This window comes from Arachis ipaensis, chromosome B1 (genome assembly GCF_059453495.1).
Source record: "Arachis ipaensis isolate K30076 ecotype BB chromosome B1, ASM5945349v1, whole genome shotgun sequence".
NCBI lineage: Eukaryota > Viridiplantae > Streptophyta > Magnoliopsida > Fabales > Fabaceae > Arachis > Arachis ipaensis.
The window spans coordinates 611,716-639,142 of NC_142436.1; the positions used below are offsets into that span (position 1 = coordinate 611,716).

The following is a 27,427-nucleotide window of genomic DNA, read 5'->3' on the forward strand; positions in this document are numbered from 1 at the left end:
CATTGCTATCAACAACAGAAAGGATTCACATCTAACCACTTCTTGTAGTTTGTAAAGGAAAAATGGATAATCTCGTCAATCCCTTTTTCCTTGTGCTGGAAATCCTTCTATTTCTTTTTAACCAAATGTTCCAAATAATCATATAGAAACACACCATCCATTTCTTAGGCACCTCTTTACTAATGGATATCTCAGTCCAACTTAGAAAATGTTCTTTCAACATTCTTGGGAACGATCATTGCCTACTAAAAAATGATAGTCAAGCACACCAAACCTGTAAAAAAAAAACACAACCAAAAAACAAATAGTATCCATATTTCACATCTTTGTTACATAACACAATACAAATTAGACAAACAATTCAACTCTTAACGACACTAATTCTTTTCAAATTGTCCTAATAAAATTGTAACTTGTTATATCGTCCGGAGTTATTTCCGCAAGCAATATGTTTCCTCACTTCCGTCGCATTTTAAAAGATTAAACAATTGAAAGTTTGAAACTCAATTATTATATCCATATTCACCTTTCTAGATGACAAATTTTGTATTTCTCCCAAGGGATAAGGTTTGTTCATTACCATCCAAAAAAAATTGCATAACATTTCATATACTAATTGACTATTTGGCTCTTTAGGTAAACTGTAGCTGCAATTCAATACACAGAAGATTTATAAGTATGTTTTATATGAATCAAGAATATGTGAATTTTCATCCAACAAATCCTACAAACCAAGAATGTGTAAATTTACAATAAAATTATACTCAACCAATAAAAATTTGACAATATATTCTTATTAGTTTACAAACCCTAAAAAGCACATTCTAGTTCTTCTATCTATGCTATACACACTTATTTTATGAGGTGCGGAGAATCCAACATACAACAATTGAGTACATATATAATTTTGGGGGCTTTATTTGCAAGTGCATATAAATACCATCATCTCCTTTGGAAATTGAAGGATTTAATTGCAAAGGCAAATATTATTGCAAAAAATAGGCAGAAGGCAGCAACCATAATAGCGGCAACGCACAAGAAATCATGCCTGTATCCAAACACAACTCTGAGTACTTGCGAAATAGCCATGGAATTCCCATTAGATAGCTTCACAGATTTTTCATCACCACCATACTGTGAAGTCAGGAGACCATAAAGACTCCAGGCTACAGGGTTTGCCCAGTAATACCATCTCCACCAAACAGGGATTCTCTGAGAAAATTAAAGCCACATCCAGAAAAAAGTTCTTAAATGGATCATTTTAAAGTAATGTATGAAATTTAACCGGAAAATCTAACTAAAATATAGACTTGTTTGGAGCTTTTAAAAAAATATGATGCACGACACGATACGGGACACGACATGGATGACACATAAATTTTAAAATTTTACAAGACACGGGGACACACATATATAAAATATAAAATATTTTTTTTGGATAAATAGTAATAATATTTTGAAATTTTATTGATATTAAAAAATAAATTAATTTTTTTAATTATTTTTAATGTCTTATTTTAATTATATAAAGTATTTAAAATATTTTTTGTTATAATAAATAATAATAATATATACTATTTTTGAATTTATTTTAAGAATACATGTTAAGAATAAGGCTAGACACGTTGACACGTGATAGTATTTAGGTGTGTCCAAATTTGCCTCGACAAGAATTTTTTACACTCGTCCGACACGCGGACACGGCAACTCAACGAAGTGTCCGTGTTTTATAGTAAAAAAGTAAAAGTAATTTTATGTTTGGATATTTTTATTTATCAATTATGTTTGGGTATAACAATATAAAAATATTTTTTTGTTTATTTATTACGTGAAAATTTTTTTTTAAAAAAAATCTTTTAAAAAAATGTAAATTGTAACTTCTAAAAAAGATATATTTTTTTTTTATTTTTCTAATACTTTTACTTTTACTACTAAAAATTTACCAAACACACTAAAAAATAAATAAAAAACTTTTTTTAATCAATTTAATAGTGTCCAAATAAACACTATATGTAGTAGTAAATAATAGTTACTGGCTGCTGGTTATTCAACAGAGTAAACTATTATTATATTCATCAAGATTTTCTTCATTAATTAAATCCTTGAAAGAATGCTACATCATCAAATCATTCTGTTAACACCAAATAGTCCAAAGTTACAGTTTAATTACTCAAGACCTTGGCAAATAATGCAGAATAAATGAATTAAAGATTGAGGTTGAGGTTTCATACCTTATGAGGAATCATAAAACCACTGAAAAGGTTCCATAACATATAAAATGGAGCAGCGATAATGGCAGCAACATTATGATTTGGTGTGACAGCCGTTGTCATCATTCCATAGAAGGTAAAATACAGCATAGTAACATACATGAAGAACAGGTACCATAGGAACCTATCAACACTCCAGGCAAAGGAAGCCATGGAATAGAAAATTGTGGAGTATATCATAGCCTGTGCCAACACATAAGGAAACTCAATAATAACCTGCACATCCAAGAAGTACAACATATTAATCTACTTATTACAAAATAAATCTTTCTCATCTGAAATTGTGGGTGTTCATGGATCGGGTGAAACCGAGTTTGATGTGACTCAGACTCAGCCCGAAATATATACCGAGTCTATTTGTTAGATCTGAATCCAACCCTAGACCCGATGAAACCTACACACTTTCGGGCTATGATTATACCGGATAGAAATCGGGTAAAAACCGGGCCGTTAACATTACCTTATTATAAGTTAACATGTAAAAATATCCAAATGTCTAAGACTCCAACCATTATTTGACATGGTAAAATTCACTTAGAAAAATATAACAAAAATCAACCCTTTCCTAAAATTAAACATAACCACAATCAATATTAATATTGTCTAATAATACCAAATATTTAAATAAATACAAATAACACAATATTATGCATTAGTCTAAAGTCTTATGTATTTTAAGTATAAAACATTAACTTATAGTCTTATAATGACTAATAACACAAAATATTAAGATTTATAATACTTAAACTCCATATAAAAATAGCCATCATCTATCAATAATAACACAAAATATTAATTGTGTATGATGACTGAGCCACCGGCTGAGTTCGGGTGACCCGAACTATGGACCGGACCGGACCCGAAATAATGACTGGGTCTATTTTTGAGACCCTTACCCAGCTCTAGACCAGGTAAAATCACACAAAATTAGCTCCTAAAAGATTCGGGACCAGGCCGGGTCTTCGGGCCGGACCGGACCATGAACACCCCTATCTGAAATGTAAGATACCTGAGCAAAAGCAAATGGTAAGGCCGAGTACATCCCAGCAGCTCTTTCTCTATATGAAACAAATCTTTCAACCGAAACAACAGGTTGAACGGCTGTGCCATTTGTTATGCCAATGAAGAGGATTGCAGAATACATGGATCCCATGGCATTGAATAGATCTTGCTGCATGTCTCTGAAAACGGTAAGCAAGAGTAAAACATGTTGAGAAATTCATGAGATTCAGTGGGAGTGTAAAACAAACTAAAATTAGCATGAAAAAGAAAAAAGACCTTTTAGCACCAAATCTCCAGCATATTGTGCCAAGCATCAAGGAGATGATGACAGTGTAAAAGAAGCGAACAGCAGTGTAGTGTGGGTTACGCCAGTAAGATAGATTTTGCTTCCAAAGACAAGTTAGGAACTGATCAAAATATGACCGACAATACTTGGTTGGAAAATGCAACTCTTTTGAATTATTGCTCGGCTTGCTCAAGCTTTCAACCAATTCTTCATTATACCTTTACATGAATGGTGTATTAGTATACAGAAACTGGTTATTTATTTAGTACTAATTTGAAATTTATACATACTGGTATAAACTTGATCTTCTGTATATTTCTGCAAAGTCCACTCCTAAACGGTTTTCTTCTGTTGAAGAAGTAACCTCCAACATCCATGTTGCAGGGTTATATCCAGACCTGATCTTCGGAACCCCTTCCACTGCCTACAATCACATAGATAAGTAATTGAGGATTGTTTCATCACCATTCATATATCACATAAATAAGTGAAAGCTAAGCATCAATTAGCTAACCTCGAAATAATTGATAAGTTCACTAGATTTAGGGCCAAGTGGACCAGCATATATGAGCTCTCCTCCACGCTTCATAAACAGAAGCTATAAAAGGAATTGGATTTTGGTTAGACTAGTGTGTCCAAGGCCGTGACGCTAAGCTATAAAGTATAAACTATACATTTATATAACAGAAACTAGCATATGTTGCATGTAGTTATAGACAAAAGGATATGAAAACTGAAAAGCTTCCTACTGGCCTACAATATGTACCTCATCAAACGATTCGAATATGTCTATGCTAGGCTGATGGATTGTGCACACAATGGTTCGGCCAGTATTCACTATATTCCTAACAGTTCTCATTACAATGGCTGCAGCCCTGGCATCCAATCCAGAAGTGGGCTCATCCATGAAAACTATAGATGGGTTTGCAACCAGTTCAACTGCTATTGTTAATCTTTTTCGTTGTTCTGTTGACAAGCCATCAATTCCAGGTAGACCAACTAGTGCCCCTTTCAATGGAGTGAGTTCCACCAGTTCCATTACCTCCTCAACAAAGGCCTGCCATGCCAATCAAACTCTTCAAAAGCAATAATGCATACTTTCAAAAATGAAATAGTAATGACAAGTTCATATGATTTTGGTAACTGTATTGTCTAGTGTCTAAACAAAGACTGAGTTCAAATAATATAACTCTTCACCTTTTGCGTTTCAAAGTCAACATCTGAAGATAACCGGAGCCAAGCAGAGAACAATAAGGACTCCCAGACAGTCAAGCAAGGGGAATGAACATCTGTCTGCTCACAATAACCAGAAATTCTTGCAAAACTGTCTTGCCTTTTGGGATAACCAGATATGTATATGTTCCCTTCTATAACACCTCCAGTTTTTCTTCCAGCCAAGACATCCATTAGCGTGGTTTTTCCAGCTCCGCTTACTCCAACCAATGCTGTCAACACTCCAGGCCTAAAAGCTCCAGTAACATTAACAAGCAGCTGCAGCCTTTCTTCTTGTATCCCTTCTTGTTTCAATTCCTGAAGAAATAATAAATCAAATATCTTTAAGAACACTTTTTAGGGGCGAAAGGGGGTTTCTTTTTACGCACCAAAGGGACATCCACATAGTAATTGATATTGCTGAAAGCCATGGAAAGAGGTTGAAATGGGAGAACCATTCCTCTTTGTTTGAAATGCTTTCCTGGGATGACAATACAATAAAATGAATGTCATATTTCCCAGCTGAACAGAAACAGGCAAAGAAAATATGTATAGACATTTTACAAACCACTAGATGCTGAATGCTGCAAGTACTCTCTCAACTCAACAATAACACTTTCACCTTTCCTTCTCTTTTCTCTTTCTTCTAGCTCACTCTTTGAAACTACAGCTTGTTGTTTTCCCAAAGCTGAAGAAAATAAGGAGAACAAGATCTTAAATTGTCCTATTTTAAACAATTAAGGGGACTAGTATACAGAGGAATTTGTCTTACGATTAAGGTAAGCTAAGAAGATAGTAAATAATGTGTTGAACAAAATTGTATATCCAACCATTGCTCCAAGACCAATCCAATACCAATAGCTCTCTTGATACAAACTTCGCTGTTTCAACACTAGCTTACCCAAGGGATAGTTGGTGATCTGATTTTGTACTGTCTGTAATAAAGAGAAGAATTTCAAGGGAGTAAGGAAATTGTTGGATTGAATGCATACTAAATAGAGATCATCACTTTACAGCATTAACCTGTGAATAAATACTGTTACATAGCTCTCAAAGTTATGATTAAAACGGTTTAAATGATACCTTATCCCAGGAATGCCCAAGGAACTCATTCACGGAAGCCGAATTTTGTGCATACATTAAAGGAGAAATCCAAAAACCCCATATCCACCAACTTGGAATGCGATCTATCAAAAAATGACAAAGACTTCATAAAACACAGTTCAATAAATAAATCAAACTAGGAGAATGCAGAGTGGAATTCCTATATAACCTCTTGAAATGATGTATCCGCCAAGAGCCATCACAATCAACATGGCAAAGGATCCAAAAGTATTGGCCACTATCATATTCCGCCCCAAGGATCCTATCAGACGAAATAGGCCTAGAGACATCTGGTGCAGAAAGAAATAAAGCAAGAATTGCCGAAAAAATCTGCAAATCAAGAAACACAAAAATGGCTCATGAAAAAAACTTAAGAATACACAAAAGTCCAGTTAGAATTGAAAGTTACCTGATAATTGAAGGATCATATCCAATTGTATAGTAAGAGACAGCAACCCAGCAACCAGCTTCCATGAGAGAAGTTGGGATGCTAAGGAACCAAGAAGGGATTGTATATGCCCAGCTAGGATAGAAGTGCAAATCTCTATGCTTGTACAAAACTGGAAGCTTTGCAACCAACATTGACACCTCGGTAAAACCATTGAAGAGAATAATAACCATTGAAAAGTACAGTGAACCAAGATATAATCCACCGTCATCAATTGTATTATGGTGCATCGTTGTCCGGAAAAATACACTCATTGTAATTAAAGCTACCAAAAACAGCTGCAAAGAATAAATACATTCTTCTTTGTCGGCTTCTGAAGGTGGTTGATTCAATAAAAACAAAATCTAAAATTAGTGGAAACTCAGGTACAGTCGACTTCACGTGAAGTTGATAGTTGAGAGCCGTTAGATAGTTTGATTGATTTGACTAAATTTTTATCTAACTGCTTTCAGCTATCAATTTCACCTGAAGTCCATTGCACCTGAGTTTCCACCTTTAACTATATAGGCTAAACACAGTACCTGAACAAATTTGAAAACATAGATGAATGAATTCCGTTTCATAAGAAGCTTCTGCCACTGGTAATTTGTCCTGAGAAGGTCAAGCCTGGTGGCGCCATAGGTACAAGTAGCCAAGGCTGCGGGATGATTGTAGCGTTTATCGAAAGGAACTCTTAGCTCCTCTGATAAGTTCTTTCCCTCGCGATACAATGAAAACGCTTGGGCAAACTTCCCAACAGCTATGTACTGATAAGGCTGGTCCAGAGCAGACCAGTACTGCTCCTGGTCCTTCTTTGACGTAACCTGTTAACAAAAAATTAGTTAGAAAGTTTCAGAGGCCAGCACTTTTATTAAAAGAATCTCACTAGGAACCAATGGAGTATTTGTACAATGTGTACAATGAGCTATTTATTTGGTCCAATATGAATTAAAAAATGAACGTCCAGAGTAAAATACTACTAATTTCTCAAACACAATACACTCATATTATCCAGAATAACCATCCGGATACCAGAACATCTGATATTCTACTGAATCTAACATCCCTAAAATAAAGAATCAAATATTGCTACCACTTACTTCTTGTAAGAAATCTGCTACATTCTTTCGCTCAGGACAAGTGAACCCCATCATTTTGAAAAACTCAAGAGCAGATTCACGGGGCCCTTGATAAACAATCTGACCCTCGCACAATAGAATGACATCATCAAACAATTCATAGGTCTCAGGAGCTGGTTGGAGAAGAGATATGATAGTGGTTGTATCAAGTGCACGGGTAGAATGTTTAAGATATCTAATGATTTGGTAAGTGGTTGCACTATCGAGGCCGGTTGATATCTCGTCCATGTACAGAACTCTTGCTGGACCAATTAGTAACTCGCCTACAAATCTCACACATCAATTGGTTAGCATAGCTCATACTAAAATGTAAGACAAATTATATGTCAATGTTATAATAAACCTGTTGTAAGTCGCTTCTTTTGTCCTCCTGAGATTCCCTTGAGCATTTCATCTCCCACCAATGTGTCTCCACATATGTCCAAACCTAATATCTTTGTGAGAAATATCTCAGCTCTATTCTTACATTTTTATCGACTCAACAAATACTAAACTATTTCGCAATTTGCATAATGAATACCTTTATGATGTACTCTACCAAAAGATCTGTTTCCTGTCCTCCAAGAGCAATTGACTACAAAAGACAATAGATTCGATTATTAGTTTGTGTAACAAGTTTTCGTAATTAATGAAGAGCATACCTTCATGAAGAGATCAAGATCAACATCTGGTTTTATTCCAGCACTCTTTTCTCTCCTAGCAAGCTCTAGCAGCATATCTGTTAACGCTCAAAACTTTAGTACTTAGAATTGGAAGTATTTTCCAAGGTAGCTTTTGTTTTGAGGTACTTAGACAGAGACTGAAGTTCACTATCATATTTGTTCGTTCAGAGACTCGTATTTAAATTTCTGTCTCTGCCCCTAAAATTTTAGTATTTTAAGGGACACAGGGACTAAAATATTTAGAGATAGAGACTGAAACTTTAATAATATTTTATACCTAAAATATCTTCATTTCAATTAATTAATTCCAATTTTACCTTTTGTACAAATTAAATTAGAATTTCATTCTTGTTTTAATTTTTGTCTTTCACTTTATACCAAACAAAATACTTATTTCAATCTCTATCTCTCCATCAAATACTACCTAATGAACTGAATATAAAAATCAACAACTCAACTTAACTTGTTTATCATAACACATTACCAAATTTAAATCCGACGCCTTGACAGCGGCCTGCAAACTGGAGAGTTTCCCTCACGGTCATCTCTGCCACGTGCCAATCTTGTTGACTGACATATGCAGACGTTCTCTGAGGAACAAACTCATTCAAACCATGTCCATTGTAAGTAATGTTCCCTGACATCTGTGGATGACATAAGAACAAAAATGAGGTGGTGACAAAAAGAAAAGAAGACAAAGATACAAGTCCAAAATAAAATGTAGACATAACTCCTACCAGTGCTTATTGCCTTCGGTTATTATCAATTTCAAAACCCAAACAACCTATTGCTCCATTCACATGATGATTCATGTTATTAATTTTTTTTTTCCAAAATTAGGAGTAAGACTCAAACGAGATTATGTCATTTGAACTAGAGCTCGTTGGCTCATGTTATCAAGTTTAAAAGAGACTCTAGCAAGGATTCTTATACTATTGTTCAACGTGAGTGTAATTAGCCTACTTAATTAGTATACCTGTAAACCAGGTCCCAGCCTACCAGCAAGAGCTAATAGAAGTGTCGTTTTTCCAGAGCTTGGTGGACCCAACAGTAGCGTTAGTCTGCAACAATGACAAAACAATATCCTATCATATACATAGCGAATTAATTTATTAATGGTTATTTTAAACAATCTTGCTACGTCTGTAATTTTTTTATTGTAAATACCATTTGACTCCTGACAACCAATATTTTTTTATTTTATTGATTAAAAAATAATTTAAATACATAATTAATTAATAACAATCATATTTTAATTTAATTTATCAATATTTTTATTGTTTTTTATATGTGAAATTATGAATAAATTTTGAATAGAAAACTTTAGCCAACATGGATGATAACAAGTTGCGACAACTAAAAATTAAACAAAATTTTTTTTCTATTGTTCGGCACATATCAATGTAATACAGGGACAATGATTCTACAAAAGGATGCATTATTAAATACCCAAAAAGAAAAAGGGAAAATAATTGATAGAAAATAAAAATTCGAAGGAAAATACTTGACGGGATTGTGTGATGAAGTACGCTGATAATAATATTTTAGTTTTTTTTTCTTAAATTATTTATTGTCAATTGTAAAAAAATTTGTATAGATGTGTATTGCTATATAAGTAATAAATTCTTAAATTCATTACTTAAAAAATTATTTAAACATGAATCTAATTGATTGAATGACCATATCAAATTTTTTATATTATCAATAAAATTGAACTTAACAAAAATTGAGAAGAAAAACTTTAAAAAATAATAATAACCATTCTTCTATTAAAGAATATTCTATTTGGCCAATGCAAATCTATAAGCAATTAGGCATAACCACATATTAAAATAGACAAAAAAAAAAAAAAAAAACACATTAAAACTTAAATAAAAAAGTTTTAACAAACAAGCAGGAATACTCTCTGACTCTCTGTTCCCACCAATTATGTACTCATTAATTTCTTTTAAAAAAATTTAAGCATCCATAATTTCCACCAAACCACTTAAAAATGATCATGGCTAATAATTGTATATATTATCTAACAAGGTTCGCATCCAACAAATCGTGAACAATATCAGCACTCCAAAAAGGACAGAAATTAAACATTTAGGATTTCTATTTATGAAAGATACAGCCGACTGTAATACTAACTTTGTCTTTCAATTTTGAAATCTCCAATATTACACAAATTTGCGATAAAAAATACTCAAACTATTTCTTGTGGTTCTCAATAAGACATTAAGGCCAGTATGAATCTAATAAAATATTAGAATTAAGTGAATAATAACTTTGATCACTGACCTTGAAGGTCTTATAATCCCACTAATGTCAGCAATAATTGTCAATTTGCTTCTCTTCCTTCTTAATATTCTCATTTGTCGTAGAAGAGCCTATAATACAAACCGAAATCAAATTAAAAAACTATATAAAAAAACAAAAAAAATTGTTGATTCAAGTCAACCTAAGAGAAATACAGGAAATACTATATATTACCTCACTCATATTGCAAATGAAATTGGAAATTGTAGGCAATGCTCTGCTTCCTACATGGACAAAAGTCTCTATTGTCAAGTTTTGAAACCGAACTTCAATCTTCGGAAACTCCAAATCTACTCTGCGGACACATAAAAAAATAAAAGGATTATTAGCTACATTCAAAGCAAAAACGAAAGATCCAGTCAAAATAATAAGTATACAACAAATCACAAACACTATTTCCAACTACACATGGAAGAAACAGAGTAAAGACAGTACTTATTACCTACATCATTTTCTATTAACAATAATATAGACTCAATTATAATTAATTTTATAGTAAGAGTACATAACGAGTACATCAAATGTAACACCTAACAAATATTTTTTTTAGATTTTTATTTTGAAAAATATACTACTTCTGATTTCAGAACTCTGAATTATAAGTTTACTAGATTCTACATTTTCCTTATGAATGCACAGAAAAGAAGTTATCATTACGCGTCGAATCGACTTCTCATGAGCTGAAAGAACGTCTCGGGATCATCATCGAGTGCATCGGCGAGCCTCTCGAGAAGGATCCGATGCTCCTGCATACCAAGGTCTGCGACGTCGACCTCCCTCTTGTCGCCGCCAAGATTCTTAAAGATTCCCCTCCGCGCTCGCCTGTAGGTAGGGAGCCTCTCAAGCGCGGCCCACCGCAGCGCCTCCTCATCCTCCCCTTCCTTCCGAAATGACGTCGATCTCGCAAACGCATTATCCGTCGAATTCCACATTGCGCCCCCTCGGCCACCTTCTCTGCCAGCGGGCAGCTCACGAAACCCCTGACTGTCTAACAAACTCGAACAAAATAGAATATAATAACAATAATAACGTGAGATGTTGGTGGTGGTGTGAGGGTGGTTACTGGTCAGTTCAACGGTGGTGTTAGTGTGTGAGAGACAGAAAGAGATGAGAAATGACGAAAAACTGAAGAAGGTACAACGATACAACTACTATTACTGCTACTACAAATATAGATTAAGTGTTGTTTGGACAGGTAGTTGAGGTGTGCATTAAATGATAGAGACTTGAATATTTCTTCCCTCTCCACATATATTGAGGTTTGAGTTGGTGCACTACGATAAAGAGCACAACACTCTGGTGTCTTTCTTTATCTCTCCAGTTAGACCTTCCCTCATTTAATAGCCGCGGGAAAGGATAAACAAACAATAATTCAGAAAAATCAAAATCAAACACGAGGCTCTCGCACTGTGACTGTCACGCGCTACCGCTAACTAACTACCCTCGCGATAATGCCTTTTAATCCTTAACACTTTAACACTAACACTGTCTCTGGATTATGATTTTAGAAATAAATAAATAGATTTGACTTTGATAAAGAGTTAAATAAATGCATAACTGTACCTGTACTTGTATGTGTATGGACTTGTTAATGGGTGTAAAATACTAATGGTTTCGACTTTCAGCCACAAATTTTAATATGAATTTTACTTTTCAATTAATTTACAAACACTGTGAAACATATTCCCTTTAATTCTTAATATTTGTGAAAAGATAGATCGAATAATATTTTCAATAAAAGCCAGTTATTGGAAAAAAAAATATACTTTTTTCAGTATCGGAAGAGTACGGTGGTCATTTAGAATGATATAACAAGTAGACTAGAACGGGATGGAGAATTTACAATCTCATCCTTGTGGTGAGTGGTGAGTGGTGACCACGATCCAACGGTAGACATGGTGGGTTAGTACTGTCCCGATTTTGGGAAAAGGGCCACAACTTGAAAATGAAGTATGAAGCATTATTGTACATTACGGTGGTTTACTAGTCGTGATGATTGAAGGGGCAAGCGTTTTCGGAACTTTTACGTTTGATTTTACTTGCAACTTACCTCCCTTTTCAGCTTGTATTTTGGATTTAAGTGTTGTTGCGAGTTATATCTCCCTTTTTCTTTCTTTACTTCCATGCACAAAGCCAAGAATCATCAAATGGAAACACACGTAAAACGTTATTCTCCTCTATTTGTTCTACGTTATTGAAAGAGGTTCATGCACGAGATTTAGTCTAAAGAAAATACTCACATACATATTAAAATAATATATAAAATATAAAAAAATATACATTACAACAAAAAAAATTCACATATTGATTTGTCTTCTTTTTTATCTTTGCACACTTGCAAAGTGGTTGCAATATATATGAGAGCACAGATATTTTAACCTAAAACAAAACTGATTTTATACAAATTATTTTAATTATTATATTACAGACCTACTGAAAATTAGTCGTCTATTTACATAAAATACATATTAAAATATAAAATATACATAAAAATATGTATAACAATACATGTATATATATAAAAATGATATGTAATAATTGATTTGATGATTAAATTTTTAGTGTATACATACTATTTTTTATTATTTTAATCTCTTAAATGGTTGTTGATCAGAGGTGAAATTAATTCTCTTATTGAAATAATTTTTTTTGTTGTAAGGGATCACGAAGGATTATAATCACGTGACATGTCACATAATAATTGATGATATGTCACATATATCATATAACATGTCACTATCCCACCAACGAGACTAAGAAACAAAATTAAGTTTAAGAAACTAATTTAAATCAAGACTATTTCATAAATTGAAATATTTAAATCCGTGTAACTATGGATAACACAACTAAATTAAAAACTGATCCGCTATTAAACCTAAAATGATTCCAAATTTCCAATTCTAGAAGACGTAGTTGAGTGTATCACAAATTCGAGTAGTTTGAGAATTGATCGCTATAGGCATATATAGTTATATTAGTTTGATGTCACTATAACTTTATCTCAAAAAAGAAGGTTTCACAAAAATAATCCATCACAGCTCGATCTTTCTTTAACACCAAAAGGACAAAAAGAGTGGTTATAATAAATCATATTTAAGATGCTAATTAGAACCATCCCATGATAATATTGATCTTAGTCCATGTTAAAAATTAATGCCATGTGAAAGGTATTGAATTTTCAAGACTCAGAAGAATGAGAATTAGAACACAAAATATAGAGATATCAGAGATATGTAAAAGAAAAAAAAAAAAAAAGTAAAAATTGTATTAAAATTAGAGTACATAAGAGTACAATTTATGTTAGGTTATATACATAGACTTAACTAATTTCATTAGCTGTCATTTACTATTATATCCTTTTGCCATGTAACTTATGATGGCCCATTTAAAAACATATCTCATAAAGCATATTCATTGATGCTAGCATAATGCAATGTACGTATATAATTGTCAACTTTAAATATTATTTTAAAAAAGAAAAAAATTGTTTAAGAGTGAATTTGCCTAAATAAAAATTATTAGTAATAAGCTAGTAATAGGTCATGATTAAGTAATAAATAAATGGTCAAAGATTTAAATATCTGTAATTTTAAAATATATACTCTATCGTCTATATATATGCAAGAGAGGATGAGAATGGATAAATATATATGTGACAAGCTTGAGTTAAAAAATAAGTTATCAATCAAGTTTCAAATAAAGAGAACATAAATAATATTTGAAAATTCCTTTTCTTACAAGGATATTTTGAATTCCTTAATTCAATATTTTAATAATAAAAAAGAACATTCTTTAAAAAATCAATATTATTCTTAATTAAACTAATAAGGAACACATATAGGTGAGATTATTTGCCACTCAGTCAAAATGTCCAATAGCAAAATGAATGTATGCGTGCTACTCAAATATAACCCACCAATAAACGGTGAAAATATTATTAAATAATGAATTCAAGTGAAAATTGAACCAAAACATACAATGCAATCACCACACATATATAAGGCCTAACGAACTTGCTTCAACCTTTTTCTATTTATATATCCAATGAATTTTCTTGTAGGGTCTTTGTCATTCCAAACATTTGGTAGATTTCTCGTTTAATAATCTTATGATATATATTATATTGACTTATTGAGAATAAGGTCACCCACTTGATAGAAGCGTATATCTATATATGACAAAGTGCACATTAAGGAACAAATGGTAAGTTTTTGAAAAAGTACAAGACATGGAATGACACTTATATGGATCTTGTTTATGTTTTTTTTCCCATGAGTTGGGCAACTACTGTGGAATCGTCAGAGATCATATTAGGTGAACTAGTTTTGTAAATTGGTGCCAGAAAGAATAATATGGAGGAGTAATTATCTCTGAAACTAGGTTTTGACAGACATAATTTAATTTACCTCTTTCTAAACATAGCTATTGTTGGGAGATTCAATAATATTTGGTGCAATTAAAAAAGAGGAATGCTAGGGACAGCAATTTTTGTTATTTGTAGCCATCAAATAGCCATCAATGATAGTTTTAATGGTGTGAGATTGGTGTGAGATTTCATTCAATGACTCACTTTTCTTTGCTGGTTACATGCTGACCAGAATTGAACAAAGTTGCTGGCCCCCTAGACTTTTCATTTAAAAAATATCATTAACCATAGTATACCAATCTCTTTTTTTTTCTAACTTTTTGTTTTACAATATAATGAGTATTGAAACTAATTAATTATAGGATAAAGCATATTTTGTCTCTAAAATTATCCAAAATTTTTAAAAAATTTTCTAAATTTTATTTTGTATCAATTTTATTCCAAAAGTTTTCGATTTGCATCAAATATATTTTTGGCAGCTAATTTTTCAAAAAATTTATGACTAATTCAGCAATAATAATTTCACAAGAACAATCTTTCATATAAGCAAATTAGACATAATTGTCATGGATTATTATTAGATTAGTCTTAAATTTTCTGAAAATTTAGCTGTCAATAGTATATTTGATGTAAATCGAAAATTTTTCAAACAAAATAAAATTTAAGAGTATTTTTAAAACTTTTAACAATCTTTTGAGACAAAATATACTTTCCTCTTAATTATATTGAGGAACTTCTCTCATTGATCTAGTAGGTATGTTAATAATGTTATGTTATATACTGATATATATGCATATTAAATTAAAATGACCAAAAATTATATATACATTGTATATTTTTATAATTACATATACGACATATATGTTATGTTTAATAATTTATTATAATTTATGATGAGAACTGACTTTATTTCTTTTTAAAATATCTAAAATGCTAAAAAAAATCTAGAAATAAGATTTAAAGGAAAATTCTTCATAAAATTTCATAAAAATTCTATTATTAATGAATTTGATGATTTAAAAGAATATTGTATACTACTTCATATACTCTCTTTATAAAAATACAACATATATTTTAATGCTTATATGATGGTAATTGATATCAATTTTTAGTCTATGTATTATGTATATATATTCTTGGTCTCTCTGTTTTCTATTATTCTATTTTGACTTTTTTTTTTAATGTGAATAACTCTTTTATGGACACATCTTGATTTGTGAATGTGAGATTTATTCTCCATGGAACGTAAGCAGAAGTAGTACATTATTCATGAGAATATAAATTTTTATTTCAAGAAGAGGTTTCCCACCGGAAAAATGTACCTTCTCCCTTATGTCATGTAAACTTGCAAGAAAATGTTGGTGGGTCCTGGCTGAATCCCATTCAACAAATATTATTAGAAAATTAAAATTTTTTATTCTTAAAATTGATAATTTTATGACAAGTGAATTTAAAAAAAATGTGAATGACCAAATCTTATTGAAAAATAAAAAATTCTAGAAATCAAATTTTGATTCGATTTTTGTATGCACCTTCAAAATAATTATTCAAGTGTCACCACAAAAAATTTAGATCAAATAAATAAATCGTTTGCTAAATACAATTTTTTTTGTCACTTATAAAAATGTAATATTTGTTGATTATTTTTGTCATATTTTTAAATTATTCAAAAGACTTATTCATTATTTATATTTTGAAGGTTTTTTTATCTGTAGCATAATATTTCGAGTACCAAAAAACAATTCTCTTTGGTGCATTTTAATCTTTTTATTATAAGTATATTGATCTTATCAATAAAGATATAATTTTAAACAAGTAATTATTCATATGAAGATATTTTTTTATATAAAAATATAACTGAAAATTGTAAGATGATTCAGAATGTTAACTAGATATTTTCTTTTCAAATAATACATACATGTAATGCTTAACGAAAATTACAAACTAATATACATGTTTGAATTTAATGCCTTCCAATAGAAATTTACATTATGGGAATCATACAGTTACTGGTGCATATTGCCAGCATAATTGAGAAAAATAGTAACTTGAGATGCAAGTAATCACCATATCCGATTAGTTTTATGCTTTTGACGGAACTGCTTCTTTGTTATACACCATGGACCAGGAAAGGTACTTAACTGTACATAATCCATAAACAGTTAGAAATTAGAGTTACTATTATTGAGTAATCAAGATAATAATGAAAATTAAACATGAGTATAGTAATAAAAAAAGAAAAAAGCAAAACATTATAAAAATACGATTAAGTCTTTATAAAACATTCAACATGAAATATATTGGATTGATAAACACAAGTTTGTCAATGTTAGTGAATAGCTCACATTGCCAATCATCTTTGCTCCAAACCATGCCGAATCCGCGCCATATGGAGGAGGTATGACTGTGATTCTGTCTGACAGGTTGGGATCAACCAAGGCATGAAGTTCTTTCTCTAATCTCTCTGAACCAGAGTGATCACAGAAGTAGCATTATTAGAACTTGTTGCTAGTATCTCATCACCATGTGTTCTCAGTAAGTTTTTAGTTCAATTTCATTTTTCAGCTCTGTTATAAGGATTTAAAAGATAGAATGCAACAATTAAAGGGATATTTACCTGCCAAACCTGGTAAACATGCACTGCCCCCACATAAGACTACGGTCTTGAACCAATTCGTGTCCGCGGTTAATTCTGCAGAATGGCAATGGTCGATGCACAGAGCAACGGCCTGGTGCAAACCCATTGCTCGTCTGTAAAACAAGTGCGAAATGTGCTTAAGCTACAATTGAGCAAAAATCTTGAAGAAATAAATAAGATAGTGACTAAGAACTCTCTAGATGTTGAATGAAATATTTGTCCATAGATAAATGTAGATGAAGATTTTCATTTGAATTTTAAACTGAATCCCATATTTGTCCAACAAAATGTCCTCATCCTTTTCAGAAAACATCATGATGAATCAATCTTTTTTGGATAGAAAGATGAAGGATCAAATTAGAAGCTTAATAAAATCCTATTCATTTTTTCGAGACTTTGAAGCAATGATTGAGTTGTCTCTATTTGACTTCAAGGTCATCGATTCAAGTCATGGAATCAGCCACTGATACAACTATCAATTAGGCTACCTAGATTACACTCTTTGCATGCGGCTGTTCGAACTATACATTAAAGAGGGTCAGAGGGATGCTTATGGTGCTCTTTTTCTTTGTTGATATTTGTTGACATATCTACTAAAATTAAAAAATATTGGCACTAACAAATGGCTCAACTATAAGCTTAGGTAACAAAACCCAAGTTCATTCAAAGCACCAAAAAAAGGAAGAAAAAATAAATTGCAATTTAAGTTTTATTTTAGATGATTGAGATGCATTTTTCCTATAATGAAACTGTTGAAACGGTATTGTAAGAAAGTACGAAAACTTACACTCCGGCAAGACGTGGCTGGAATAAGATCTCTCCGGTTTGAAAGCGCTCTTTTTTAAGTATAAACCATCCTTCTCCTGCAGCTTCAAATGATGCTTGTGTATCTTTAGATAGCTCTGCTTCATAATCAATAGCAACATAGCATAGCTTCTGTTACCATGCAACCAACAAAATATCAGACAATAACACTGAGATTATTTCAATGTAGAAGTAGTCCCTCTCACCACACTGCAGAGAAAAATCATATGAAAGGGGGAAAGAATAATGAAAGTCACAAAAGAAATCAGCAATCCTATTCCTGTTCCGTGCATTTAATTACTCATAAACAAAACTCAACTCCACCTGAATTGTTAATTTAACCTTGGTCTTATGGAATCATATATAGGAATACATTACATTGCTCTTCTAAAATTCAAGCAAAAACAAAAAGGAATGGTATTAATAGTTTAGTACCTCTTTCAGCATTCGAACAGTGTACATTGATTCAAAACTCATGTTATTCTGTTGCATTTGTTCTCTAAGGAATCCAGTGAGCTTTAGGGCTCCCAACCCCACAACCTCCACACCCACTTTTCGCATCACTTTGCCATTTAAAACTGTAAAACAAACCATTTAGATATGCTTCGGACAAAAACTTTATACATCACGATGCAAGAGGTGATTATTAAGAATTGACTACCTCTTAAAGCCACTAAGGCAGCAGATTTCAAAGGTACTTCATGCAAGAAATTCATTGTTATACATAAACTAGAAATTTAGAGAGAGAGATATGAGGAAAGAAGTTACAGAACATACTTGGAACAACAGATGTGACTTGAAAACCTATATTCACAACTATTCCAGAAGTTTGTTTGGCAGCAAAAAGAGCTAGAACTGCCTACATTTGCAAAAGCGAAATATACAATTAAAAACATTAATCGTAAAATGGAACCGGATTGCAGTTCTTTTCATTTTTTTTATTCTTTATTTTAGTACTATCAAAAGTTACCTGATTTAGAGCACAAACAGCAGGAACATTCATGTCAAACAGGGCAGTATAGATTGCTTCCTTAAGCTGCCGCCTTGAGGCTTTGGCTGATTCAGTATCTGCAATGAGAAACATATATAACAAATATTTCACTTGGGTGATGACATATAAAAAAGTGTGTTGTATAAGCTTCTTCTTTATCTACAATATTGACCTGGATAGATTGCAACTCATAACAGCTTTTGAATATAAAAGCATCAAAAACAGTATATCATGTTTGCAGCCCATTTTTCATTTTTCTTTCAAATTCCAAAACAATGGAAGAAAATCATAAAATGTAACTGACCGTCATAGTGGCATATTGGTATAGAAACAACAACTGGTTGAGAACTTGGTTTCGCCTTCATCCTGCGAGAAAGCAACAAATATATTATACAGATTAGACATAAGTAGCAATATTTCTATCAGCAGCATACTAATCATCACCGAAGCATAATAAATTACTCATTTATCAGCAGTGAATTATTGCACCAAGAATGACTTGCACCTGCTATAAATAGTCCAAAAAAAGTGTCTGAGTCTGGTGTATATTGGCGTTTCCACATTACCAAATTCCTGCATATCAAATTCCCAAACATATATTAACCTTTTAAATACCATGTAAGCAGCAATGTTGAACCTTGCAATCATTTGTTTCAAACCAAGATAGCCTTACCAGAAAGGTCGCCGACCGCCATGATGGACAAGGGAGTGTGCTCCAACCATATTTGCAATAGCCAGAACCACCTGGACAAGAAGAAAAAGAACACCAACTAAGTAACCACATTAAATATGACAACAAAAGCAAGCATACACTCAAGCAAATTGCGAGACTCACCATCAATGATAACAGAACAAGGCAGTCTTGCACGCTGGCCATAAACTTGCTTGAATGACACAGATGGCATCTCAGCAACTGAGGTTCTGCAGTTGCAAATGCATTTGGATAATAGTTAAAAATTACAACCATAGTACACAAAAGTAGTTAGTTACTAAACGAGTATAAAATACACGTTGAAAATGAGTTAATAAGCACATGTGCTAACACAAATATATAATAACAATTTGGTGGGTGGAAACTCAAGTGCAATCGACTTCACGTGAAAATTGATACTTGAGAGCCATGATTTGACTGATTTGACTAAATTTTTATCTAACAGGCTCTCAGATATCAACTTCACGTGAAGTCGATTTCACCTAATTTTTCACCCAATTTGGTGACTATTTTTGGTATGTACGCAGAAATCATATTATTGTTCAAACGAATAAAAATGAAAAAAATTCTAGAAATCGAATTTAGTATCGTACTTTCTACTTAATTATCTAAATATTCCAAAACAAATTCTATCAAATACATCAGTCTCCCACTAAAATCTAGAATTCAACGCCAACATGAAGATACGACAACTCATTTCCTAACCTCTAACCAAGCATGAATAATATCACTATCGCAGAGCAAAACAGCGCATACAAAATCACCAAACAAAGATAATCACAACGATTTGTAATCCATAGTTCCAAGATGGAAGGTGCGTTACTCACGGAAGAGGAAGAAGAGGGTAAGCAGAGGCCAGAAAAGTCTCGGAGAAAAGCACGGAATCCCATGGCTGAGGATGGTGGACCTCAAGAAAGTGGGCCCAGAGTTCGTTATCGGAGATGAGGGATCGCCACTTTCTGTTAACCACGCTGAGCTGAGCGGCCTGCTTTGGGCCCAATAACCGTACGATCTGCATCACAATCTCGTTTGGAAGTGATTCCAGCAACGAACCTGAAGAAGCAGCAGCTTCGGATGAGGGTCGGGGGTTGTTATACGACGCCGTTTCACTGCAAACGCATAGTTTTCTGAAGAGTGTTGCCATCATGGTTTGTGTTTCAGAGTCAGAGGAGTGTGGACTTGCAACTTGCAACTTCCGAAAAATCATGAAAGCGGTTAGCTCTTTCAGTACTTACATTTTATTTCTTCCTCTCCTCGCTTAACACGTGGCAGAAATAAGATAGGAAGAGTTTCAGGTATACGGAGAATACGGTGTTCCAATTATTTTAACTGTTGATTTTAATTATAAAAACGGTTAAAATAATTAGAACATCGGTGTTCTCCGGTACACCTGATAACTTTCCAATAAGATATGAGTAAATAGTTAAATTAGTCTCAGAAAAATGATTCGTTTTTTAACTTGTTCTTCTAAATATTTTTTTAATCAAATTCGTTTTTTAAATATTTTAAATTAGTCATGTAAATCATTTTGCCACTTTTTTTTATGGTGTCAAAATTTGTTAAGGTAGCACATTAAATGACACTACAACACACTTTTAAAAGTTTCAATTGACTATTAATATAATAAACGAAAAAATTTGAGGTATTGAAATTCATCAAGATTGATTTGATCTAATTTCTTAAATTAACCATGTTAATAGTCAATTAAGATTACTAAGTATGTGTTGTGATATTACTTAACGTACCACATCAACAAACTTTGACACCGTTAGTAATAAAAATGACAGAAAAACTAATATAATTAATTTAAAATCTTTAAATGATGAATTTGATTAAAAAAATCTTTTAATATTTAATTTGAAGAATGAGTAATTTTTCAAGTAGTAATTTGATTATTTATTCAATAAAATATCATCAAATCAAATGGAGTGCAATTACCTTCACATAAGATTAATAGTTAGAACTGTTGGATGATTTGTATAATAATTCTTAATTATCAACTTTACAAAAAAATTATTTACATATAAAGTTTTACTTTGAAAAAATTCTTTTTGAATTATATTTGACTGAAAAAATATGAAACTAGTTTATAATTCGAAACTAATAATTTTAAGCTAAAAAGTAATTTATAAACAAAAAAATAATTTTTATAGTAGATGATTATAAGCAAAAATTTAGTTTTTAAATTATAATAATGATATCAATCTGACTTTATAAGTATTAAATATCAAATAATGTAAATAATCCTTTTATACCTATTAAGTATTAAATATCAAAGAATGTGTGTGTAAGTGAATGCACATTATTAGCATTATTTTAATCTCTTAGGTTAATAACAATGAGTCAATGATATGATAGTTTTTAGAGATTAAAAACCACTCAAACCATAGAAAATGATAAAAATTATACTTCAATTTTTGTTGTGGATATTAATATTACTTTATTACTATTTTTGTAAAAAAGTAAAGAAGAAACAAAAAGTTTAACTATCATGTATTAGAATATATATTAAAGTTATTACTTATTACTAATAAAAGTTTTTGAGAATTTTAATTTTAATAAATAATAAAAAAATTTAATTAATAACTTCAAGTTGTGCATTAAACCAAAAAAATATATAAAATAAATAAATAAAGTATCTCTCCAATTTTTCGCAATCCTTCGTGTTCTGTTTCGAATTTGAGGTAACTATCTCTATTCTCCTTCTTTTATTCTACTTTGGCATTCTTAATTTCCCTCTGTAGTTAAAATTTCAAGATCAAGTTCTTCTCTTTGTGTCATTACCAAAAGAGAATTTCAAACTATTAACAGAAATTGTTCCTTTTTTTTTCTTGGTGGCCAAGTTAACTCAATCTCTTAGTTTACCCTCTTCCGTTTCCTTAACTTCAATCTATTTATGCTTTTTGGGTTCAAATAATTAACATTCTCTCTTACTCTCCATCGATCACCCCAAAAAACCCAATAAAGTTCGTTTCTTTTTTGTTTTCTTAGCTAAATTCTTTCATGGAAGAAGACCAAGAGTCACACCCACAAAAGGGTCATCATCAACAAGATGACAATTACCAAAACAACCCTTTTGATGATGATCAATTCAAGCCTAGCAACAAGAAGTTATGCATCAAGTTCAAGGTCACAAACACAACAGAAGAAGCTCATAACAACAAGAAGATCAGGAAGAATGAGCATGATCTTGATCATAATGTGTGCCTTTTGTGCTATAAATCATTTGGTTCATGTAAAGCTCTAGCTGGACACATGAGGGTTCATGCCTTAAGCACCAAGAAATTAGTTCGTGATGATGCTAAACAAGGAACAACAAAGGACTCAAAAAGTTCCAAACTTTCGCTTACCCTTTTGAAAGGTTGGTCTGTGACAGCCAAGAGAGGCAGAAAAGGTATATCCTTTGGTGAAAAATCAGGTTCTGTTGGTGTCAATTTGGAATATGACAATGATGAGATTGAGATGCAAGAAGCAGCCAATGAACTAATGCTCTTAGCTACCGGATTCAATCACAAATGCGAAGATTTCTCTAAGGTTGGTGTTGATCAGGTTGAGTTGTTGCCAGTTTCTGGCATCAAGGAGCTGAAGATTGAAGAGAAGAAGCCATTAAGTCATGAAGAGGGGTTTGCAACTGTTTGGGGTTCTCAGGCTTCTAATGGCAGCATTGTTAGCATTAATAAGAAGAAGAAATGGATAAAAAAAATGAAGTTAACTGAATTAAGAACAGCTGAGGAGAAGAAGAAGGAGGATTTGGATAATGGCTCGGTGAAAAGGAAATTAAGAAAATCAAATAACATTCAGAAGATTATGAACAATGAATCTAAATCATGTTTTGTGTCTGCCACAGAGAAAGTAGCAGGATTAGTAGTGAAGGAAGAACATCAAGTCAGTGTTGTTGTTGATGAATCTCATGAAAATGGGAATGAGAATTGTCCCAAGATTTTGAGTTTTGATCTTAATGAGGTTCCAACTATGGATGAAGAAGGTGATACTTTTCAATCAGAGTTATTTATGGCATCATCATCATCATCATCTAGTTATGCTTCTTCCCAAAGTTCAGTTACTCATTGGTGAGTTTAATGTTTCAATGTTCTGAAGATTAAAGTATTAGATTCTGATGTTCCAATTGGTTTTTGTCTTAGTCTCAAGTCTTTGGACACTTGCAAGTGAAACCATTAGTCATAATAGATAAGGAACCATCATGGTTGTTTCTTTAGTTTTTTGGTAGGGTCATAAAGGTCTTTGTCTTTATGTGTTTTACTTCATTCATGTGAAGCATGATGTTTCAGCAAGTTTGTTTTGAAGGAAAACAACCAAATAGGCCTAAAAGCTTAAATGCAATTTGACAATACCTTTTTCATTGTTACAAATTATTAGATAATCATTTAACCATTATCACTTTCTTTGTGGATTATTTACTTGTGGCCCCTTTTTTTTTTTGTATTAGTGCCTAATTAAACTTTGTTTAACTTCATTTTAAATTCTCTAGTGCCTAAATGGCATTCTTATTTTCACACTAGTATTTAAAAATAAAGATAATAAAAGGAAGAAAACAAAAAGAAGGAGGAAAACATAAAATTACATGAAGGATTTATCCTAGACTTGTTCTTACTATTTGATGATTAATATCCTCTCAAATTTTGCGCATAAAAATGTCTATAAAAAGGATGAAGACAAAAATAAACAATTCTCAACTTGAAATAATTTTTATTGTCAATTTTTGTCCATTCAAAAATTTAAAAACTACAAATCCAAAATCCATGCAGGTCGATTATTAGTTTATCACAAATTTATCCTAATTATTAATACCATAACTATTGTACTTTCAAATTAGAGGAATAGGACAAAAATGTCTTACAGCCCGTTTGGGAAGTAGTAGAAGCTACCTTTTTTTTTAACTTTTTTTTTTCACGCAAGGTCTGCTAGAAGTATTGGCCTTCCACCATCATTCCACCATCATTCTCACTCAATGTTCCAAACTTCACCATTTTCACGTAATGATTCATGTGATGGAAGTATTGATCCTCCATCACCATTTTCATTTTAGACAATATTGCATCTGAACAACCTACTACATATATTCCTTCTAAGTATTTTTTTTTATCATTTTATCACTCTATTTTTTATTATTAAATTTGTATTTAACTGTGGTATGAAATTTCAGTTTTAATTTTATTTTTTTCACATGTGATTTTATAACTTGTTATTATTTTCATAGTTAATTATAGCAAGTTCTTGACCTCAATAAAGGAGAAGGAAGTTCTAATAGGAGTAAAAAAATAAAAAACAGCAACAAAATATACATTGACACACATTTTATATTTATTTTTTATTTTCACCTATCATATCATACACAATATTAGTGATTAGGTTATGTAAAATCAACATTCGATATTGGAAAGTATTTGTTATCATTGTTATTTTAATATTCATTCTCTTCTGTAAAAAAATTTTATTTTTTGAGTTATTTATCCAAACACTACAACTTTAAAATAAGTACTTTTATAACTAAAAATCCAAACACAAAATAACTTATTTATAAGCTGAAATTAATAAAGTTCTTATGCTTTAAGCTCTTTTTCCAAAAGAACTTATTTAAGTTATTTATCCAAACTGGACCTTATACTCTTATGGATGATATTGAAGCCTATTTTCGTAATTTCCAAGACATAAACCAAACTATAGGCAAAGAAATGGAAACCTCTTGGAAGTAACTTAATTTGTTCTGAATTGAGCCATTGGAAAGAGTGGTGTATTTGAATGTGCAAAGTTAAAAATATAAGGAAAAAAAAATGAAAAACTTCTGAAAATTTATTTCATTTGAAGTAGCTCAATTTTTTTTTCCATGTCAAAGTAGTTCTTTCACAATCCATTTTATGTTGTAAACTGTTAAGCATTTATTCTAGCACAAATTTGAAGTTCTGAAAAGAAAAACACTTGATATTCAAAGAATAGTTTATAGAAGTAAACAAAATGAGATTAGCATACATAATGAGACTGAAATTTAAGATTCAAACATAGAATCTTCTGAGAATGAACACAGTGAAGGTAACTAAACTCCTCGGATTCATGTCGGAGCAACGACAGCAGAATCAATTGATAACCGGGAGTCAAAAAGTAAAAAAACCAAGATCAATAATATGAACTGTAATGAAAATAAAAATGTGAGCTTACACACACTTCTCTCAATCATACAAGTTTCCACAACTGCTATGATGTCACCAAAATCTTCAATTTTGTTAGGAACTTGCACTTGAATTCTAGATAGTGATCCTTGCTTCTCCAGTGTCTTGACAGAGACTGAATTCGCATCGGCGAGGTACTCATCCTTGGAATCTTCCGATTTGCTCAATGCCTTGAGTTCCAAGGAAGTTGAAGCAGATAACAGAGGTTGGTTCCAAATGTCACCAAATTTTTTCACTTCTGAAGGAGAAAAGAATGTTTCTTAAGAAGCATGCAAATCAAAATTTTTACAATGTTAATTACATAGTAGTAAGAATCAAAGAGAAGCAAACCTTGTTCAAGTGCTTCCTTTGCAATCTGAAGGCTATAAATGGACTCAGTTAAAGGATCCTTGGCCTCAAAAGATTGATGATACTCCATTTGTTCATCCTTTAACTTCTCCATTACTGCATAGTTTTGTAACCACCAACTTAACTTTGAGACATAACTCTACTCTTCTTTTAATAACTGTCTCTAGAAATTTTGATTGTAAATTGTTTTTAGCACAAAACATTTATCCAAAACAATCCTCTAGTCCTACACTACAATTAAGGTTCTCATTAATAGTCACAATAAAGATGCCTTGCTTAAAGTTGGAGTTCCTTGAATCACACTCAATCTAGAAATGAGAATTTTATCCTTCTCCCCTTTTCAACTAGATTTTAGTTCAGGGTTTTTATTTTTATTTTTTTCCCCCTAAAGAGTAGAATTGGATGAAGAATGAAAATTTTCACTAAATTTGTAGAGAATAATATATTTTTTGACTTTTTCTGTAATAAAAAAAATTACAATCTTCATTTTATTTAAAGATGCAATGCATCATATCATTATTCTCCACTATAAGACAATGCTATAATAAACACCAAGTCTTTAACATAATTTAATATCAACAATTTCCATTAAATGTACATTTCACTTATTTTAGTGTATCATTCATCATGGAAACAATTAAATAAATTCTTCTAGTTATATATATTACTATTGAGATTTTGTATTTTAATTATTTTACCAATTTTATTTATTATACTACTAACATATCGTATAATATTTTGTATTTTCATGTGATATTTGTTTACATATCTCACATTATCTATTTGCATGATAATTAAATACACCAATAATTACTTTTTGGGGGTAATATTCTTAAATGTTGTAAAACAAAACAATGACAGTAATCGTACAATCAGTAATCAGTAATGGATTTCAATAGATGAGTTATAACTTCTAATTCAGGAAAAAAAAAATTTCTTGTTCCTACACGAATGAATTCCCCTTGACAAATAGAGAT

The 27,427-nt window shown here is 31.7% G+C and overlaps 4 protein-coding genes across 4 annotated transcripts; 1 reads left to right on the forward strand and 3 right to left on the reverse strand.

Annotated features, from left to right (window-relative positions):
- Nucleotides 1-648: 648 nt before the first annotated feature.
- On the reverse strand, nucleotides 649-11,489 carry LOC107616589 (ABC transporter G family member 32). Its single transcript, XM_088500733.1, has 24 exons — nucleotides 11,064-11,489; nucleotides 10,581-10,701; nucleotides 10,389-10,477; nucleotides 9,079-9,163; nucleotides 8,587-8,746; nucleotides 8,082-8,158; nucleotides 7,961-8,014; nucleotides 7,784-7,874; nucleotides 7,402-7,703; nucleotides 6,844-7,125; nucleotides 6,284-6,600; nucleotides 6,044-6,204; nucleotides 5,854-5,957; nucleotides 5,543-5,705; nucleotides 5,339-5,458; nucleotides 5,160-5,251; nucleotides 4,756-5,088; nucleotides 4,325-4,615; nucleotides 4,073-4,156; nucleotides 3,849-3,982; nucleotides 3,549-3,776; nucleotides 3,280-3,451; nucleotides 2,232-2,486; nucleotides 649-1,212 (listed from the first exon to the last, which is right to left on the reverse strand). Exons 1-24 carry the CDS (start codon nucleotides 11,336-11,338, stop codon nucleotides 943-945), a joined length of 4,260 nt encoding a protein of 1,419 aa, XP_088356859.1. The 5' UTR covers nucleotides 11,339-11,489; the 3' UTR covers nucleotides 649-942.
- A 5,155-nt stretch (nucleotides 11,490-16,644) lies between these two features.
- On the reverse strand, nucleotides 16,645-21,184 carry LOC107617589 (actin-related protein 8). The gene is made up of 12 exons (XM_016319721.3): nucleotides 20,745-21,184; nucleotides 20,041-20,126; nucleotides 19,879-19,949; nucleotides 19,711-19,778; nucleotides 19,510-19,571; nucleotides 19,185-19,282; nucleotides 18,992-19,073; nucleotides 18,650-18,792; nucleotides 18,198-18,346; nucleotides 17,390-17,523; nucleotides 17,118-17,236; nucleotides 16,645-16,913 (listed from the first exon to the last, which is right to left on the reverse strand). The coding sequence occupies exons 1-12, from the start codon at nucleotides 21,122-21,124 to the stop codon at nucleotides 16,836-16,838; spliced, it is 1,470 nt and encodes a 489-aa protein (XP_016175207.1). The 5' UTR covers nucleotides 21,125-21,184; the 3' UTR covers nucleotides 16,645-16,835.
- Nucleotides 21,185-22,579: 1,395 nt separating this feature from the next.
- On the forward strand, nucleotides 22,580-24,287 carry LOC148575523 (uncharacterized). The gene is made up of 2 exons (XM_088503269.1): nucleotides 22,580-22,601; nucleotides 22,909-24,287. The coding sequence occupies exon 2, from the start codon at nucleotides 22,921-22,923 to the stop codon at nucleotides 23,989-23,991; it is 1,071 nt and encodes a 356-aa protein (XP_088359395.1). The 5' UTR covers nucleotides 22,580-22,601; nucleotides 22,909-22,920; the 3' UTR covers nucleotides 23,992-24,287.
- A 1,610-nt stretch (nucleotides 24,288-25,897) lies between these two features.
- On the reverse strand, nucleotides 25,898-27,043 carry LOC107618401 (uncharacterized). Its single transcript, XM_016320808.3, has 2 exons — nucleotides 26,433-27,043; nucleotides 25,898-26,340 (listed from the first exon to the last, which is right to left on the reverse strand). Exons 1-2 carry the CDS (start codon nucleotides 26,542-26,544, stop codon nucleotides 25,985-25,987), a joined length of 468 nt encoding a protein of 155 aa, XP_016176294.1. The 5' UTR covers nucleotides 26,545-27,043; the 3' UTR covers nucleotides 25,898-25,984.
- Nucleotides 27,044-27,427: the final 384 nt, after the last annotated feature.

Excerpts from the sequence above, each read along its gene's own strand:
- LOC107617589 (XM_016319721.3), bottom strand. The coding sequence starts at position 21,124 with ATGATTTTTCGGAAGTTGCAAGTTGCAAGTCCACACTCCTCTGACTCT. Across the intron at positions 18,347-18,649 it reads CTGTTCGAATGCTGAAAGAG|AAGCTATGCTATGTTGCTAT; the intron begins GTACTAAACTAT and ends GCATGGTAACAG. Across the intron at positions 17,524-18,197 it reads CAGCCACGTCTTGCCGGAGT|ACGAGCAATGGGTTTGCACC; the intron begins GTAAGTTTTCGT and ends CTTGTTTTACAG.
- LOC107616589 (XM_088500733.1), bottom strand. The coding sequence starts at position 11,338 with ATGTGGAATTCGACGGATAATGCGTTTGCGAGATCGACGTCATTTCGG. Across the intron at positions 5,958-6,043 it reads CGGATACATCATTTCAAGAG|ATCGCATTCCAAGTTGGTGG; the intron begins GTTATATAGGAA and ends ATTTTTTGATAG. Across the intron at positions 5,459-5,542 it reads CTTCTTAGCTTACCTTAATC|CTTTGGGAAAACAACAAGCT; the intron begins GTAAGACAAATT and ends TATTTTCTTCAG.
- LOC107618401 (XM_016320808.3), bottom strand. The coding sequence starts at position 26,544 with ATGGAGAAGTTAAAGGATGAACAAATGGAGTATCATCAATCTTTTGAG. Across the intron at positions 26,341-26,432 it reads AAAGGAAGCACTTGAACAAG|AAGTGAAAAAATTTGGTGAC; the intron begins GTTTGCTTCTCT and ends TTTCTCCTTCAG.
- LOC148575523 (XM_088503269.1), top strand. The coding sequence starts at position 22,921 with ATGGAAGAAGACCAAGAGTCACACCCACAAAAGGGTCATCATCAACAA.